An 18,615-nucleotide genomic window follows, 5' to 3' on the forward strand; every position below is an offset into this window, starting at 1 on the left:
GTGACGAGTGCACAACCTTGAGAATATAATAAAAACCAGAGAAATGTACACTTGAAAATGGAGAATTTCATGGCATGTGAACTGTATTTCATATTTTTAAAAAAGATAAATATGACCCACTGGTATACCTACTAAATATCCTATATTTTTACTACTTTATGTTTCATTATGGTTTTCTACTGTCATGCTAATCCTCACCGGCTGGGCAGGACCGTTTGCTGAGAGCGCCACAGCTGGGGAAGTGGCAGTTGTGATAACCCCTCCTGCCACTCTCAGCATTGTGGTTCCAGGCTTTGAGAGTTGTGAGGTGGCTGGCACAGACTTCAGTGTGCTATCAGATATTTTCATTAGCGATGCTTGTCCCCCAGGGGCTGCCTGCAGAAACAAAATGGGTTGAAGTAATAATGTTGCCCTGGTTCACAGGCACAATTTATTCTTTACCTACGCTGGGCCCAAGAATTAGAGCAGAGCCAAGAAAGAGTCACCATATGAGGTGTTTATGCACCTTTCCAATAAGCTCTCAAGTTTGACTTTTTACGTACAGATGTTCCTTTACCCCTAATGTAGAACAAGTAAATGAATGCATCTGCAAGCCACTATTTGGCAGCTGTGACTTCAAAGATACCAGGTCATGTGTTATCAAAATAAGTGAGTCCAAAACACTCTTAAATGTACATGTAATCTTTAAACATGAAAATCTAAACAAGATGGGCCAGATTTAAATGGGTACATTAAGTGCTCCTGGCTAATACAGGCTGAGCATTTTACTACCATTCAACAAATTATAGTTTTAGTGGGTTAAATCAAGGCTCAGCAAATTTTTCCTGAGAACGGTATAAGCATGTACAGCATTGCAGGCCATATGGTCTTGGTTTCAACTCCTCAGCTCTACGTTATAGATGAAATGGGGGTGGCTGTGTGCCAGTAAGTTATTATTTATAAAAACAGGGAGCCTTGGGCATAGTGTGCGGACCCCTGGCCCAAATGACTGCTTAGTGCCCAAATTAATACACTCCACAAGCAGATACCATTCTTCAGTCCCCAAGGAGTTACTTTGTGTCAGGAATAGCAGAAAGCATTTTTACATACCTTATGTCATTCAATCTTTTCATAAACCTTATCGGGTAGATTTTAGTTTCATTTTACACAGGAAGAGATTAAGCTCAGTAATTTTACCAGGGTCACACAGTAACTGGACGGGCCATGATTAGAATCCAGAAGTAGCAGCCATGGCATAATTTGCATTGGAGTCTAATGCAAATTAAAACCACAATGAGGGGGCGCCTGGGTGACTCAGTCGTTAATCAGCTGCCTTCGGCTCAGGTCATGATCCCAGTGTCCTGGGCTTCTCCCTCTCCCACTCCCCCTTCCCCCTGCTTGTGTTCCCTCTCTCGCTGTGTCTCGCTCTGTCAAATAAATAAATAAAATCTTTTAAAAAATTTTTTTAAAAGTTAAAAAAAAAAACCACAATGAGATATCACTTCATACTCACAAAAACGGCTAAAAATAAAAGGAAGGGCGCCTGGGTGGCTCAGTTGGTTAAGCGACTGCCTTCGGCTCAGGTCATGATCCTGGAGTCCTGGGATCGAGCCCCGCATCGGGCTCCCTGCTCGGCAGGGAGTCTGCTTCTCCCTCTGACCCTCCTCCCTCTCATGCTCTCTGTCTCTCATTCTCGCTCTCTCATAAATAAATAAATAAATAAATAAATAAATAAATAAATAAATAAATAAAAGGAAGACAGTCCTCCATGTTGTTGAGGATGCAGGACAACTGGAACTCTCTCACATTATTTATGGGAGCATCAAACGGTACAAGCACTTTGCAACCAATTTGTCAGTTTCTTATAAACTTTCTCAGACACATATACTTACCCTAGGACCTAGCTCTTCTACTGTACAAGAGATCTACACAAGAATGTTCATATCAGTATGGTTCATAATCAAAAACTGGAAATAATCCAAATGTCCATAAACAGGAGAATGAAAGTCATACAACAAAATACTACGTAAGAATAAACTACTGATAGACATATGGATAAATCTCAAAAACATGCTGGAACAAAAGAAGCTAGACATGAAAGACTATATACTATATAATTTTACTGACATGAAGTTCAGGAACAGACAGAGATTAGCCCATCTATGGTGACAGAAATAGAAAAATGATGACTGAAAGGGAAATGAGGGTACGTTTTAGAGTGATGGGACATGTTCTGTATCTTGATTGGGATAGTGCTTGCATGAGTTTACACACTGGTCAACACTCACTGAACAGTACACTTATGATCTGTGCATTGCTTTATGTAAATAATACTTATTAAAAAGCAACGGTAATTGTTCTGCTGTGGCTGAACAGGGAGAATGTCACTACACTGGCTGCAACCATAAACAGGTAAGAAGAAATAAGCTAAGATTTTAAAGAACTGCCTAAAGAATTTTGGGGCCTCATATCTGTTTAAATACTAAACACATCTGACCAAAGCGAAATTAGTACTCAAAGAAACCAAATACTATGAACATGAAAAGATCAATGATCAAGAAAAAAAAAAAAGAGAAGATGCATAACTATCATAATCAAGAATGAAAGGGAGGGGGCGCCTGGGTGGCTCAGTTGGTTGAGCATCCAACTTTTGATTTAGCTCAGGTCATGATCTCAGGGTTGTGAGACTGAGCCCCACAGTGGGCCCCATGCTGGGCGTGGAGGCCTGCTTAAGATTCTCTCTCTCCCTGTCTCTCTCCCCTCAACCCCCCAATCCCCACCCAGGCACACTTGCTCTAAAAAGAAAAAAAAAAAGAAAAAAGAAAAAGAAATAAAAGGGGGCCATCACTAAAGATTTTACAGACATTAAATGGAAAATTATGAATAATTTTATTCTAGTAAATTCAACCACTTAGATGAAATGGACACATTCCTTTAAAGGCATAACTTACCAAACCTCCCTCAGTATAAAACAAATAACCTGAATAGTCCTGTATCTAGTAAATAAATTGAAATTGTAGTTAAAAACCTTCCCAATTAACAAGACTGAATTCAGGCCACTATGGCTTCATTGGTATACGCTAAACAGTTAAGAAACAATACCAATTCTACATAAAATCTTCAAAACAAAGTGAACAGGAAAGAAAAGTTTCTAACTCATTTTAGGAGGCCAACAGTACTCTGATAACAAAACCAGACAAGAATTACAAAGAAGACCACTGGCCAATAACCCTTACAGAAATTCTAAACAAAATTTTATCAAATGAAACCCAACAATACATTAAAACAGGGTAACATGTCAAAACCAAGTGGGTTTTCCAGTACAGGGCTGGTTTAACACTTTTTAAAAACATTTTTTATGTTTTTTAAGTAATCTCTATGCCCAATGTAGGGCTCGAACTCATGACCCTGAGATCAAGAGTCACATGCTCCCCCAACTGAGCCAGCCAGGCACACCTTGGTTTAACATTTTAAAAATTAATGTAATTCACCATGTTAACAAAAAAAAGAAAAACCATATGATCTTCTCAATAAACACAGAAAAAACATTTGACAAAAATCCAATATCCACATTCCATGCTTTAAGAACTACTGATTTATACACAGAGAAAATGCATTGTTTTTTGATAAATGGTATCATACTGCCTACTCCTTCCATTCCTTGTTTGCTTCGTTTGGTAAATTTCTGAGATCTAGCTATAGATTCTCCCACAGGTGATTATGACATCCTTCACCCAGCTAAAATTCAGTCATTATTCTTTGGCTTATACTAAAGAATGCTGTAGAAACATGTACTAAACCCCCTACAGCATTTACTTTTTACAGCTGGCCCTTGAACAACAACATGGGGTCTGAGCTACACAGGTCCACTATGTGGGGGTTTTTTTTGTTGTTATTTTAAGAAGGTTCCATACTCACCTGGGGCTTGAACTCACAACCCTGATATCAAGAGTCACACACTCTACTGACTGAGCCGGTCGGGTGCCCCTATGGGTTTGTTTGTTTTTAAAATAAATACAGTAATAGTTCTGTAAATATTTCTTTTTCCCTATGATTTCTTAATAACATTTTTTCTCTAGCTTACTTGACTGTCAGAATAGAGTATATAATACATACAACGTACAAAATGTGTGTTAATCGACTATGTTTTCAGTAAGGCTCCTGGTCAACAGTAGGCTATTAATAGTGGAGGAAGTCCAGTTATGTGAATTTTCCACTGTGTTAGAGGTTGGCGGCCCTAACCCCAGCACTGTTCAAGGGTCAAGTGTATATGGATACTGTGGCTGTCATTAGCTATTATACTACTCAGAATCTCCTATAAGAAGTTCCTCCAGAGAAATTTTAGAATGAGTTATCAAGAAAATTTTGTTTCTTTAAAGGAAATATTATGTAGGTATTTTTTTTTTTTGCCTCTCACAAATACTGTGAATTGTATAACTGATCGTGCTTCTGATCTGCTGTGGCAAATATTATTAATTATACAGGACATAACTGTTTGCATATCTAAGAACTCTCTGGCCTTATCTTTTCATTCTACTTATAATTTTCCCAAATCTCAAGATTTTATTCTTATTTTTCTATACTATTTTATTGTTCATTTTCTCATGCAACCTTAATTTCTTTGTGGAAAGAGATAAGCTGTAAATGTTTAAATAAATGCCATCACCACCCTGTATTTGGAGTATATGTGTATTTACCTGGGTAAACAAAGTGGTTTTCTGTCCAGAGATGACTTTTAATGTTTGTTGCCCTTGTGCAGAAGATGTGCTGACTCCCAGTGTTCCTTGGACCACTGACCCAGTAGTCAGCTGCTTTCCAGATGTCTGGGGTGATGGCTGACCAACTAAAAATGTACCCTAAGTTAGAAACAAAGAAGACCTACTCAGTAATTTCTTAAGTTCAAATGACTTGCCCTGACTCTTTAAATCACAAGGTACCATGTTACAAGCTATATATAACGCCCTTCTGTCAATTCTGCAACTCAGCCAAAATAACCGAAAAGAACAGCTCTCCGCTCTCAGTGTCACTAGCAATAGCTATCCCCACTTCTGAAACTCGGCATAGTAGTTATGGAGGGGGCTGCTGGAAACTCAAGCTTTACAACCTAGTCCTTAAATCTGAATTATTCAGGCTGGTAACTACCCATCCTTCTCAATACGAACATCTAGACCAAAATTTCACGACCTTCCTTAGAGAGGCGTCAAGACTTTAAAAGCAGCGAGGGGGGGATGGAGCCTGGGTGGCTCAGTTGGTTAAGCGACTGCCTTCAGCTCAGGTCATGATCCTGGAGTCCCAGGACTGAGTTCCGTGTCAGGCTCCCTGCTCAGCAGGGAGTCTGCTTCTCCTTCTGACCGTCCCCCGTCTCATGCTCTCTCTCTCTCTCAAGTAAATAAATAAAATCTTTTAAAAATAAATAAATAAATAAAAGCAGCAAGGGGAAAGAAGATAGAAACTTGTTTCTAATCATGAATCCAGCCTAATTCCAAATGTCAAAACTTGATAGTATCTCTTTGGTTACTCCCTTCCAAGAGAAAATTTTCAAGTGCCTATTAATACTATTCATTACCTCATGGATTTAGGAGGCAACAGCATAGCAAAAATTTTTCTTTGAGTCAGAAAGCTCTGGGTTTAAATCCAAATTCTAGAACGGGCTTAGCAGAGAGATCTTGGAAAAGTTACTTAAGTCTCTCTACATCCCCTTCTCTCAAACCGAAACAAGCCCAAAATAATATAGATTTATAACGTGGCTAAAATGTTAGTACTGACTCCTGATCCCAGAGTCGTAAATATAAATCCACTATAATTAAAGGCAGTTGTTAAATAACGAAAGGATTTGGAAGACACCAGTCACAAACGATCAGACCTGAGGAGTCTGCTTCAGGATGTAAGATGTGTAAGTCAGGTGCTGAGAAATCCCTCCAGGGCCGGCGGGGCTCTGGGTCCCTCCTGTTCCTCCTCCTCCGCCTCCGCCTCCTCCTCCGCCTCCGCCTCCCGCAGCTGAGCCAGACTGGAGGTCTGAAAATACAACGAAATGACAGCAACTTCACAAGAAGTAGTAAGAGGCTTACCGGAAAAAACAGATGAGTCCAGAGTGACGTTCCCTTTACAGCAACATTCCTTCCCTTTCCTATGTTCTCCCCCCTTTCTGTGGTAATATACCTATTCTGCGACAAGAGTAAGGGGAATGTCGAGGCGCCTGGGTGGCTCAGTCAGTTAAGCGTCTGCCTTCGGCCCAGGTCATGACCCCGGATCCTGGGATCGAGCCCCGTGCTGGGCTCCCTGCTCAGCGGGAAGCCTGCTTCTCCCCCTGCCTGCCACTCCCCCTGCCTGCCACTCCCCCTGCTTGTGTTCTCTAACAAATAAATACATTAAAAAAATCTTTAAAAAAAAAAGAGTAAGGGGAATGTCCTAGAATTAAGGACTGAAACTGATTTCCTTTCAACTGAAGGACAGCTGACTAGCTCAGCTCTCAGTACAATGAAGACTTAGCTTTAACAAGAGTTCTGACTTCGTTGTGGGAGACAAGAGTCTGATGACATTTTCTAACTAAGTGTTGACTAAAATGTGCTCAGAGAGAGAAGTGCTTCTAAACATTCCGGCATCTCATCCAATTTCAGTGACACTGCTCGAATTTAGTGCAATTTTACAGTACTCTCTTTTCTGTCTCCCTCTGCCCTGGAAAAAATGTGTTTTCCTCATATTGATACTGACTCCAGAGAATTTTTTAAATTCTATTTTAAAGCCTTTGGATCCTCTTTACTTCCCTTTTGGTGACATAATGTACATAAACTAAAACCTGAGTGGCTCTCTGGGTGAATTATGGAATCCTTACATTGTCCTTTTCTTACGTATTTCATACCACTGCTTAGGTAAGAAGGAAAAATGCCAGGGTGAGAGAACAGAAATCACCCATTACAGTCAGTAAACAAAATGGTGACTAGCTCACACGCTACATTTGGCAAGGGCGGCTCATTTCTAGTGAACCTAATTGCTATACCAATTATACTTCTGATTCAGAGGGAAATAATTCCTTTTTCCCTTTCCTTTCCAACACTATCCAAATTGTTTTTCTCTATATGTCAAAGCAAAAGTTTGTTTTTTTTTTAAAGATTTTATTTATTTATTTGAGAGAGAGAATGAGATAGAGAGAGCATGAGAGGGGGGAGGGTCAGAGGGAGAAGCAGACTCCCCGCTGAGCAGGGAGCCCGATGCGGGACTCGATCCCGGGACTCCAGGATCATGACCTGAGCCGAAGGCAGTTGCTTAACCAACTGAGCCACCCAGGCGCCCCAAAGCAAAAGTTTGTAAGTCTAGATAAACCACCTAATTTCCTTGGGGTTTTAAGGCTTTGCACTATGGTTGACCCTGTATTTTTCTTTCCATCTCTAAACCTGGCCAACTTAAGATGCACATCTAAATAATGGCAGGGAGAGACACTTGATTCTACTCCTACTCCTATCCCCTCCAAAATAAATGAACATAGGCTTCCAGCTACCATCTCCCCAGGTATCCCCAGCTTTTAGATACCACTGAAAAGGGCGCCTGGGTGGCTCAGTTGGTTAAGCGACTGCCTTCGGCTCAGGTCATGATCCTGGAGTCCCGGGATCGAGTCCCGCATCGGGCTCGCTGCTCAGCGGGGGGTCTGCTTCCCCCTCTGCCCTCTTCCCTCTCGTGCTCTCTGTCTCTCATTCTCTCTCTCTCTCAAATAAATAAATAAAATCTTTAAAAAAAAAAAAAAAAGATACCACTGAAAAGAACGCTTTCATTTACAGCTCACACGGACAGCTCTCTCCCAGCACAGCCTCAGTAACCATCCCTCTCCAGTGTGATTTCTTCCTGATCCCAAACTCTGAGTGGATAAACCCAAAATAACAGTGTCACCTCCTAGGACTCTGATTATTTAAACCCACTTCTAGTTATGTGTATGTTTTACATCCATGTGGGCAAATACTACCATCATACCACCACACAGAGCTAGGGAAACGCGTCCTGAACAGGTAAGAGCTGCCCCTCGGGTGGATGAGATGAACATAGAACCAAATGATTTAATGACAGACTGACTAGCATTGTTGGTAGCTCGCAGGATGGCTCCCTGAGGGATCAGCAGCAGTTTCCCTTTTCCTGAAGGGTTCTTGCTGTTCGTCGTAAGGTAGAGTTTAGTGCCAGGAGGCAAATTTGCCAAGTTGGCCAAATTAGTGGCTGGTAGCTGCAATGTTGCCATTACTAAAATGATAAAGGGAAAAAAGAAAAAAAATAAAGAGGAAAAACAGTAAGATAAATTGGAACTGAGGGCAATGCTATTGCTAAAATTAAAAACACAGATTAGTAAAATACTTATTAAAAAACACAAACTTCAGTAAAACTCCAGTTTGTTTTCCTAGATACATAATACTTAAAAGGCTGATATTCTTAAATATCTTGCTAATCAAAAAATAATTTACATACTAGAAGAGCTTGCTATAAATTACAAAGGAATTTATATTTGCACATAAACAGGATGACCATATGCCCCAGTTTGCCCAGAACAGTTCCAGTTTACACCTGTGTCCCATTTTTACACCTATGTCCCAATCATTATGAACAGTGACTCTTTTTACTCTCAAAAGTACTATGGTTGAGACAATCAAAGAAATAATAACCTTATCTATGGATGAATATATATTTCCTTCTGAAATCTGTTTAAAGCCCCTTTAATCAATTTCTAGTAATGAATGAATCTATGGATTTGAAACAAGACTTCTAGCCTCTCTTACTTTCTAAGAACTAAAAAAATGCCATAATCAACAACTGGCACGTATACTATGAAATGATCATTCACCTTTTTAAAGTCTCACCTATGTTAAAGAGCTTTCGCGTATTTCTTAGAATATACTTCTCGATTGCACATGGCTGTAAACCTCTAAACGTGACTCTTCAGTGAAAACTTACACATCAAAATTTCTGCAGTTACTCTGAATTCAAATCTCCATGAAATGAAGCCTACAGAACCACGTGCGTCACCACAGGCAAAGGACTCACAGAGCCGCCTCCAGCCAGCTGCACGAGTCCTCTTCCTCAGGACTCCTTTACTGTGCAAGCCTGGGGAAGCAAGAACCCTGGAAGCTGCCCCAGAACAGCAGAGACTGAAAACTGAGCGCCAGCGCTCTCCACCACTGCCACAACTCATCCCACCTCACACCACTGTGCAGCTCAGCAAATCTCTCGGGCCAGTCACCAGCACCTGGAGTCCAGCCCCTCGTTGCTCTGCGTTCCTGATCTGAACCCACCTGCTCAGCCCTTCCTCCTCCTCCAGCTCTTTCACCGCACCCCCAGGAATTCCTGCTGTGGTCATTACACCCTCTAGAACCTCGACCTGTTGGAACGCTATCTCTTTTTGTGGTAATTAACACTGAGTCCTCTGAAAATATAGGACTTCCTCAGCTGCACCCTTAGCTAAAAGCTGTTTTTTGAATCTTACCTCAGCGTCTGAGGGCCAGGACTAGGGGAGGAGCCTCTGTGCTCTCCAGTGCGGCTTTCAGACCATTATCACCCTTCATTCCAGAAGAAAAAACCTGCTGGCTCCTGTGCGGTTCACGCTTGGCTCTACCACCTTACCCCTCACCTCTCCGCTCTCATTTACTGAACTCCCAATCACTTCCCCTCACTTGCTGAAGACTGACTCCCGACTCAGTCTTGCTCTAACGCCAACCATGGTCATCCTCAGTGACAGCACTGTAAGTGAACTATTTAATTCTCTGGCTTCTCAGGCACTTCATTTTCTAAACTCCAAAGATCACTTCCTCCAACCCATCTGAAGCACTTTTTTTAAATTTTATTTTATTATGTTATGTTAATCAGCATACATTACATCATCAGTTTTTGATGTAGTGTTCCATGATTCATTGTTTGCGTGGACTTTGTCATCACCAACAATTCATCACCTCTGAAATCTTTATTTTGGACATCCACTACCTTCTTTCTCTTTTTTCTTCTGAATCTATTTTATTTTTTATATAAAGTTGATTTTGGTTATTCTTTCAATTTATTATTTGGTTTCTACATTTTCTTTAAAAATTTTTTTATTCAAGTATAATTAACATATAGCATGAGTAGCAGATGTACATTATAATGATTCATCCACTACCTTCTATCCTTCTAACTCACTGCAACAATTCTTTAGCCTCATTAAGACCTTCAAAAATCAGTAAATGTATCTAATGTCTTAGGTATACTTTTTCATGCCCTCATAGAAACAACAAACACATGCAAGGTGTTTAAACTTATTTGGTAGAGAATGCATTAGTCAAGTATCTCAAAATGCTGCTGACAAACGACCATCCCAAGAATTTAAGTCTGAATACAACCCAAAGTGGAGATATGGTCAAATGAAAATTACCCTTGAGACCTGAAAGCAGTAGCAAGAAATACCCTCTATTTTTATTGCCCTTGCTAAAACACACACACACATACACCTACTTACAGACCTCTATGTAAAATGTTACTCGAAAAAAGATTAACATGTTTTTATATACTTGCTATATAAACCTAACAGGTTTTCTTACAACCAAATCAAACCACTAGCAAAGAACAGTCTAGAAGGAGCTGCTGCTGAAAGGGCCCCCAACAGTATCAGGTACCTGAACCCTGCGATCCAGTCTTCTGCGGGCCGGCAGCAGTGACCTGCGCCTTGGTTAAGGCTTGCACCGGCTGAGCAACAATGGTTCCTCCACCTCCGCTCACAATGGCTTTGGCAACTCCTTGGGTCACAACTTGCTTTGGACCAACTGCTTTGGCAACAGAAGAGCTGGCCTTGGCTACAAGGATTTGGCCACCACTGATTGCCACAGCCTGTTTCACTGTTGAAGGTAGAGTAGACCCAACTGGCACCCCAACAACCTGTTGAAAATAGAGGAGAATCCACCAGTGCTGCTTCTCAGTCCTTTCAAGGGCTCTTAAAACAGTCACTCTGTTCTAGCAAAGATCAAAGCAAAGCCCTAGGTATAACTCATGGAGCCTAATTTAATTGTCTAGGAATGCTACCTATGACAGATGTGAACAACAGTATTTCTTACATTTGGGGTATTACTAAAATAAAAGGCTTTTGTCTTAACCCCAGCTACTATCTAGAACTTACCTTATGTGTTTTTCAATAAAAAACTTAGAAAATACAGGAATACAAAGAAAAAAATTCTACTTATCCAGAAATAACCTCTTATTCTTTAATTTTTTTTTTTTTTTAAGTAAACTCCATCCCCAAGGTGGGGCTTGAACTCATGACCCCAAGATCAAGAGTCACACGTTCTGCCCAACTGAGCAAGCCAGGCACCCCCAGAAATAACCTCTTAATATTTTTAATATGTTTGCTTCCAATTCTTTTTAATGTACATTTTAAAACACAGATGAGGATCGCCATGTACAGATTTGTAATTTTTAAATTTAACATCATATTACAGGCATTTTCCAATGTTACTGTTTTTCAAAGACATTTTTAGACGGCCAAATATATTAGAACAGATATACCATAATCTATGCAAACATTTCACTACTGTGGGGATATCCAGGTAATTTTAAACTTCACATTAAGAAAAACTGCAGTAGGGGCTCCTAGGTGGCTCAGTCGGTTAAGTGTCTGTCTTCAGCTCAGGTCATGATCTCAGGTTCCTGGGATCCAGCCCCGCATTGGGCTCCCTGCTCAGCGGGGAGTCTGCTTCTCTCTCTCCCTCTGCCCTCCCCGTTCGTGCATGCTCTCTCTCAAACAGATAAATAAAATCTTAAAAAAAAAAAAAAAAAGAAAAGAAAAACTGTGCCATAAACATTCCCATATATGAACTAGAAACTCCACTACATACTTTTAAAGATCATCTCTCTTAGTAACCACTCCTATATTATCCCCATCTGAAACGTCTATTTCTTCATCTCTAGAACTCCTAACAATTCACATCATTTATTACGTAGTGTAACATGTGACACTTCTTCCAACTGATTTTTAAGAAAAGTTATATTTTTCTCTATACTTCTAATTTCTCCTTTCCTTAAAGGGAAACATTTGGTTAAAAAAGAAGTCTAGGGGCGCCTGGGTGACTCCATCGGTTAAGCGTCCGACTCTTGATTTTGGCTGGGGTCATGATCTCACGGTCATGGGTGCAGGCTGCATGGGGCTCTGCACTCAGTCGGAAGTCTGCTTCTCTCCCTCTCCCTCCGCTCCACCCCTACCAGGTGCACGCGCGCACACTCTCACATGCTCTAAAATAAATCAGTAAATCTTAAAAAAAAAAAAGGGGGGGGGCACCTGGGTGGTTCAGTCAGTTAGGCGTCTCCCTTCAGCTCGGGTCATGATCCCAGGGTCCTGGGATCGAGCCCCACATCGGGCTCCCTGGGGAGTCTGCTTATCCCTCTGATCCTCTCCCCTCTTGTACTCTCTCTCTCAAATAAATAAAATCTTAAGAAAAGAAAAAAATCTTAAAAAAAAAAAGACCCCAAAACCCAGATCATGCAAGTTGGAAATATCTGGTTCTGATAATTTAAAGTGAACTCTTTCGGGGCGCCTGAGTGGCTCAGTCGGTTAAGCGTCTGCCTTCAGCTCAGCTCATGATCCCAGGGCCCTGCGATTGAGCCCCGCATCGGGCTCTCTGCTCAGCAGAGAGCCTGCTTCTCCCTCTGCCTGCCACTCTGCCTATCTGTGCTCTCTATCTCTGTCAAATAAATAAATAAAATCTTAAAAAAAAAAAATAAACTGAACTCTTTCAAGTAAGAAAATACTATAGAACTCTTTTAAAAGTCAATAGTAGAATGTTAAATTAGAAGAAACAATTTAATTAACGGCAAATTGGGGTAGTGTTTCCCACTTCTCAGTTATTTCATAAAAAGAACTTCTCACCAGAAACTAGATGAAAAGACTTTTATAAGGTTAAAAGAATACAAAAAGATCTACCTTCTAAAAGTGAAAATGATAAAGTATTAATACTTTTCACCCATCAGATTGGAGACAAGAATTTAAGTCTGGTAACACCAAGAAGTGGCTGGAGGGTATGAGGAAACAGGAACATTTGTTCACTGCTAAAGAAAAGTAAATTTGTACAGCCACTCCCAAGAGGTACCGGCATATCTACTAAAATTGAAAATTCACATATCCCATGTTGTAACAATTCCTCTTTTAGAAACATATCCTAGAGAAATCTTAGACATGTGCTCAAGGGAACATATACAGAATGTCCAAGGTAGCATTATTTATAATTACAGAAAATTGTCAACAAACATAATACCTATAACATGTAACAACATGCTTAATGTCTACAGGTAGAGGAATGGATAAACTGTGGTATAAGACAGTCAGTGGAATAGCATTCATTAGTAAAAATGAATGAAGCAAAACTACATAAATCAGGAGCAACAAACTTTGACAGTACAAATACTGAAAGGGGAGTTGCAGAAATATATGAGTATAAATATCTTTTATGTAAATCTGCAAAACACACATTTCATGTTATTTATGGCTATGGATTTATGCAATAAAAGTATGAACTGGAAAGCTACACATCCAAATTCATGATAGTGCTGCTTTTGGGAAAAACAAAATGGACTTCAACTCTGTCATGTTTCATTTGGGGAAAATATGAGATGAAATCAATACGAGCATGCCAATTTTGGGTGGAGGATACATGGGCACTGTATTTTACTTTAGAATCTTTCTAAATTAAAAATAATAGGATTACCAATAATAATAACAACAATAGGATTACCTAAGTAGAACAAAATGATAAACCATATGCAACTGATAAATGGAACTTTTAAGTTAAATAATTACTAAATCATACATCATTTCTTTTCAAAGAATGTAAATACAGTAAAATACACTTGCCATGTGCTTGGACACTATGGCTAATATAATGAAAATGGTCCCCTAATCAACTATTATAAACCACAGTGTAATACAGAAGAAAGAGTGCAGGATTTTATAAGCAGTCAGACTTGGTTTCCCAGTTTTGTTCCACTAGTTAGGAGCTGGATAAGTTATTTAATGTTTCTGAGCGTTAGCCTTTGACACCTCATATATAAAATATGGATAATATTTATCTCCTAAGAGATGATGTACACAGTAAATGACAGCTACGGCTGCCCACGACACTTGTTATTATCAACCAAAGAACAGTAATCTATGAGGCTACACGGAGACTCAAAGGATAGAAAGCGCCAAGTGGATCCATGGTTGGCTAGGGCAGAGGACCTTCATTGTAAATCCTAGATTCATTTAGTCTAATAGAAATTAAAGTATGTAACATCTGGTATCTGCTTTAAAATATCCTAGGAAGAGAAATAAGATTAGCAAAATGCTGATAATTATGGAAACTGGGTAACAGGCATATAGGATTCATTATAATAGTCTCTCTACTTTTATGTACGTTTAAGGAAGGAGGGAAAGAAAGAAGAAAAAAAAGACTCAAAGAACCAATGGGGAAAAAAGCAAGTTAACTTAGAATGGAAAAGAAATCCTCCCACTCTCCTGGCTTGGTTAAAACAATCCCTTAGGATGATCCAAATCTCTCTATTTTGACTGTATGAGCCTTATTCTGCAGGCAACATGGAGTGTTGCTGTGGCCACAGAGCTGGGCACAGTCACCCCCCCCCACACACACCAGATGTGGAGGTAGAAAAACTCTTTTTAATCAAGAACTTTGCCCCGCATCAGGCTCCCTGCTGGGTGTGGAGCCTACTTAAAGAGTCTCTCTCTCCCTCTGCCCCTCCCCCCACTCTCTCTCTCTTTCCCTCTCTCAAAACAAACAAACAAAACTTTTCTATGTATTTATGGAAAAAAAATTTCTTAATGTAGAAAAACTTTGGGTAATGGCAGAAAGTGCCATCTGAACCCTGATATCCATTCTTTGTTTTCTCTCTCATGGTAAGAGAGCCCCCAGTTTTCAGCTAGGGACATGGCCACATAGAACATTTCCCAGCCTAGCATTGGTCATCTCATACTGGCCAAAAGGATAGGAAGAGACGTGATCAGTGCAACTTTTGGGTTATGCCTCCCCACACCCCCTTTCCTCTTCCTGCTGGCCAGAAATGCGAACATGGTGGCATGAAATGAAATGGCTATCGCAGTCCACAAGCTGAGAACCAAATTTTGAGAATGGCAGAGGGAACAAGATAGGAGTCTAGATTCTTGATGATTGTGAAGCCAACATACTAGAACTGCCTACTGGTCTTTTATGTGTGAGAAAAAAACTTATTTAAGCTTTCTGGGCTTTGGATTTCTCTATTATAGTAGTCAAACTTTTTTCTGAGACAGTCTTCACGTTTCCTAAATATATCAAACTTAATAATTTACTGCATAAGCTAAATTACATAATTTATTTTCATGTTCCTAAGCCAACAAAGAAAGCAAAAAATCTTAAAGGAAAATACATATGGACTGGACCTATTTTCTTTTCTGAAATTCCATGCATGTTAACTTGCTTCTTCCACCTTGTACCAACCTCTATCCTCACTTAACTGCTTCAAAATTTCCAGAATATGACATACTTAATCTCTCCAAGAACTAAATAAAATGTGGTATCCCAAGTTGGCCACAGGAGGGCAGTTCTTATTAGCAGAGCTCATCCAGTAGAGCATACCACTCACAAGATTAACCCCCACCTCCTCTGTTTGAAAAAAGGGAGAATGAGGAAGCCTGGCATTCTACTGGGGAAAATCCTACGCACAGCTGTCTAATGACATCATAAAGAAGACTCTTAAGTAGGACACTACAACCCCAAATTAGTTTTTCTTTTTTTAACAAGACAGTATTTTAGCCCAGAACCTGAACTCTTCCCATTCCACAGCACTTCTCTCTGCATGCCTTATTTCCTTCTAGCTTCACAAAACAGACACCCTTTGTTTTCTATTGTTATAAATACTTCCCTTTGACTCATGCTTTGATTCAATGTTTTTGTTTGTCCTCTGTACAGACTTCTGCAAGTCAGAATTTACTTTAACAACCAGAAAGTGAGGATTCTATGTGTGTAATTTTTCCTCCAGACACTGAAAAATATAGCCAATTACAATTTAATACTCGATGAGAAAATAGATCATGGTACTCCCGTATATTTACACAGGATTTGTCCTTAGTCATGTAACATTAGCTGTTATCATTTATTGAGTACTTGCTCTGTGCTAAGTCCTTTCCATACAATGGTTTCTAATTCTCCTACAGCTCTGAAAGACAGAGGGTATTATTCCCTTTTACTAGATGGAAAAACACAAGGTTCAGAAAGACAAACCCGCCCAGGTCACGCAAGTAATGAGTGGCTGAGATCTGTTAACAGGCTCTCATTCCAAAGCTCACACTCTTTTTACTATGCCACACTGCTTCCTTCCCACACGAACCCACTAAGTGCTCAGATGTCCCGTTTTATGGCAAAAGCACCCCTCTTTACTTTCATGAAAAAAGATAAGCCAAAGTTGGATGAAGGTAAAACAGTATCGTTTTGTCCACGCTTCTGTTTTCTGGCATAGTTTCTAGGAATGCACTTCGGCAATAACCAGGGACAGTCTGTACTTGCAGACAGCTCCTTATCTGGAGTCTAAAGCATGTACTAAATTTCCTGGATAAACAGGAAATGTCTTTTCTCATGCTCTCCTGCTTCTGTATATTTCTTTCACCCTCTTCTGTGGCTTTTCTTTTCAAGTGCCCTTAAACTTTATTCAGGGCATTCTAGCACAAAACCATCTAATTTTTCTTAGTCCAACAATGCCATTAGGTAGGTGGCAATGTGACAAGAAAGCCAATACAGTTGTTCAGCATTACGGAGGAGTGGATTTGCAAAATGCAAAGTGTAAAAAAGCGAAACTAACTTGTCCAGAGCTTCTGGGCATAAACAGCAAGGCTATACTGACTCAAAAACCTAACTCAGTGAGTCCACGTATCTTTCTTTGGTGAAGCAAAATAGATTCTAAAGAATTATGATGTGTCTGAGTAGCAAGTCCAGATAACAATAACTGATTCATGAAAGGACTTTGACAAAGGCTTACCCATAAAGCCAAAACAATAGTGAGAGCATTAGGAAGCAGTTGGGGGTACCTGTCTTAATGATTCGGGGTAGGGAAGCTCCAAAGTCAAATTTGATGCTATAGCTTAGTGGTTCCTAAATCTGCCAAATCACATGAGTCAGCAGGAGAGCTTGATAAAAATCCAGATTCCCAGGGCCCCCAAGAAGATTCTGATTCAAAGTTTGAGGTGGGGGTCTCAGTATCTATGTATTTTTAATCATCAGATGAGTCATGACCAGGTTAAGTCTGGGAAAGTAGTTAGTGGACTCTTATAGTAGAACCATACAGGTTTTAGAACTATAACATATGAATTTTTGTTATAATCCATATGCAGCTATCTAGCCTAAACCAAAATACCTGAAACCATTTTTCTATATTAAAGTATTCCTCTCAAAGCAATTCATCCAACTCTAGGTAGGCTGGCTTTCAAGTTGAAAAACAAACACCTCACATAATATTCTTGATGGCTTTAGAATATATCTGCCCCCCAAGTAAGATAATTTAACTCTGTATGTTCTAAAAGCATGCTTAGGTTCCAGACAATAGCTCACAAATTTTAATTAGCTCTGCAATGGAAGATTTTGGAGTCAGCAGACCTCGGTTCAAATCCTGTGTCACTTATTAGCTAAATGCCCTCAAGGAAGTTGCCTCACCTCTCAGAGGACAGTCTCCTCGTTTGTAAAATGGGGTTGAGAGTATCCACCCTGCAAGGTTGGATACATGAGGATTACTGATGGTGTGTAAATGCTAACAGGACACAGACAGGCTCTCATAAACACAACCAATGCAGGAAAACATGGACCTATATGCCATTTTACAGTTTTCTTGATATATTAGTTCCTCACACTTCCAAATTATAAAGCAAATGAATTCTCTAAAGAGTCAAGAATCAGTAAACAGATGACACAGCCTGGACATCAGAAGTGTAAACTACAGCACTCACCTACCAGAAATAAATAAAATAGCAGACGTTGGTCCTGTCAGCTACCCATTTTACACTTGAATCAACTGGAAGTTGTGTCTGTGAAGTCTAACATCTTCACTGTCAGAGAGATAACACAGCATCTCCTTGCCTCTTCGACTGTTCCTGGACCCTCTGTAACACAGGCCCTGCTCTTGTCACTGAGTACTGCAAGAGCAGATGTGTTTAGCACTGACTAACTTGCTTTTCCAACACGGCTTCCATCTACAGGATTTTCTGGGATCAGCAACCCTGTCATCTGAATTCAGCACCTGCCTTTTACTTAGGCAAATAAAGTTCATTGACATATTAACCTCCCCAACACTATCCAACACAAACCTTGGAGGGCTGAATCTTTGGTGACTGGGAAGTCCCTTCTCCAGCAGTTAGGACCTGTTTTTGAGGGGACACAGCTATCATGTGACCCCCTTTCACTGTCACATACTGAGGGAGTGGTGACTGGCTGGCAGCTCCTGTTGTTGGCACGTGAGAGGCTTCACCAGGTTCCTGTTTGATGATTACCTGGCAACAAACATGATAATGATGCTGAGTAATCATCCCACAAAAAAAGCCCGGGGCGCCTGGGTGGCTCAGTCGTTAAGCGTCTGCCTTCGGCTCGGGTCATGATCCCAGGGTCCTGGGATCGAGCCCCGCATCTGGCTCCCTGCTCC

At 40.3% G+C, this 18,615-nt stretch overlaps 1 protein-coding gene across 1 annotated transcript in view; it reads right to left on the bottom strand.

Moving 5' to 3' along the window:
• The window catches only part of YEATS2 (YEATS domain containing 2), a 104,161-nt gene that overhangs the window by 21,494 nt on the left and 64,052 nt on the right, over positions 1–18,615 (bottom strand). Inside the window, exons 15-20 of the mRNA XM_021692432.2 lie at positions 18,284–18,466; positions 10,596–10,854; positions 8,041–8,202; positions 5,843–5,994; positions 4,677–4,835; positions 199–375 (exon numbers count right to left, since the gene is read on the bottom strand). Of these exons, the coding sequence (XP_021548107.1) occupies positions 199–375; positions 4,677–4,835; positions 5,843–5,994; positions 8,041–8,202; positions 10,596–10,854; positions 18,284–18,466 (1,092 nt within the window). The remainder of the gene's footprint in view (positions 1–198; positions 376–4,676; positions 4,836–5,842; positions 5,995–8,040; positions 8,203–10,595; positions 10,855–18,283; positions 18,467–18,615) is intronic.

This window comes from Neomonachus schauinslandi, chromosome 1 (genome assembly GCF_002201575.2).
Source record: "Neomonachus schauinslandi chromosome 1, ASM220157v2, whole genome shotgun sequence".
NCBI lineage: Eukaryota > Metazoa > Chordata > Mammalia > Carnivora > Phocidae > Neomonachus > Neomonachus schauinslandi.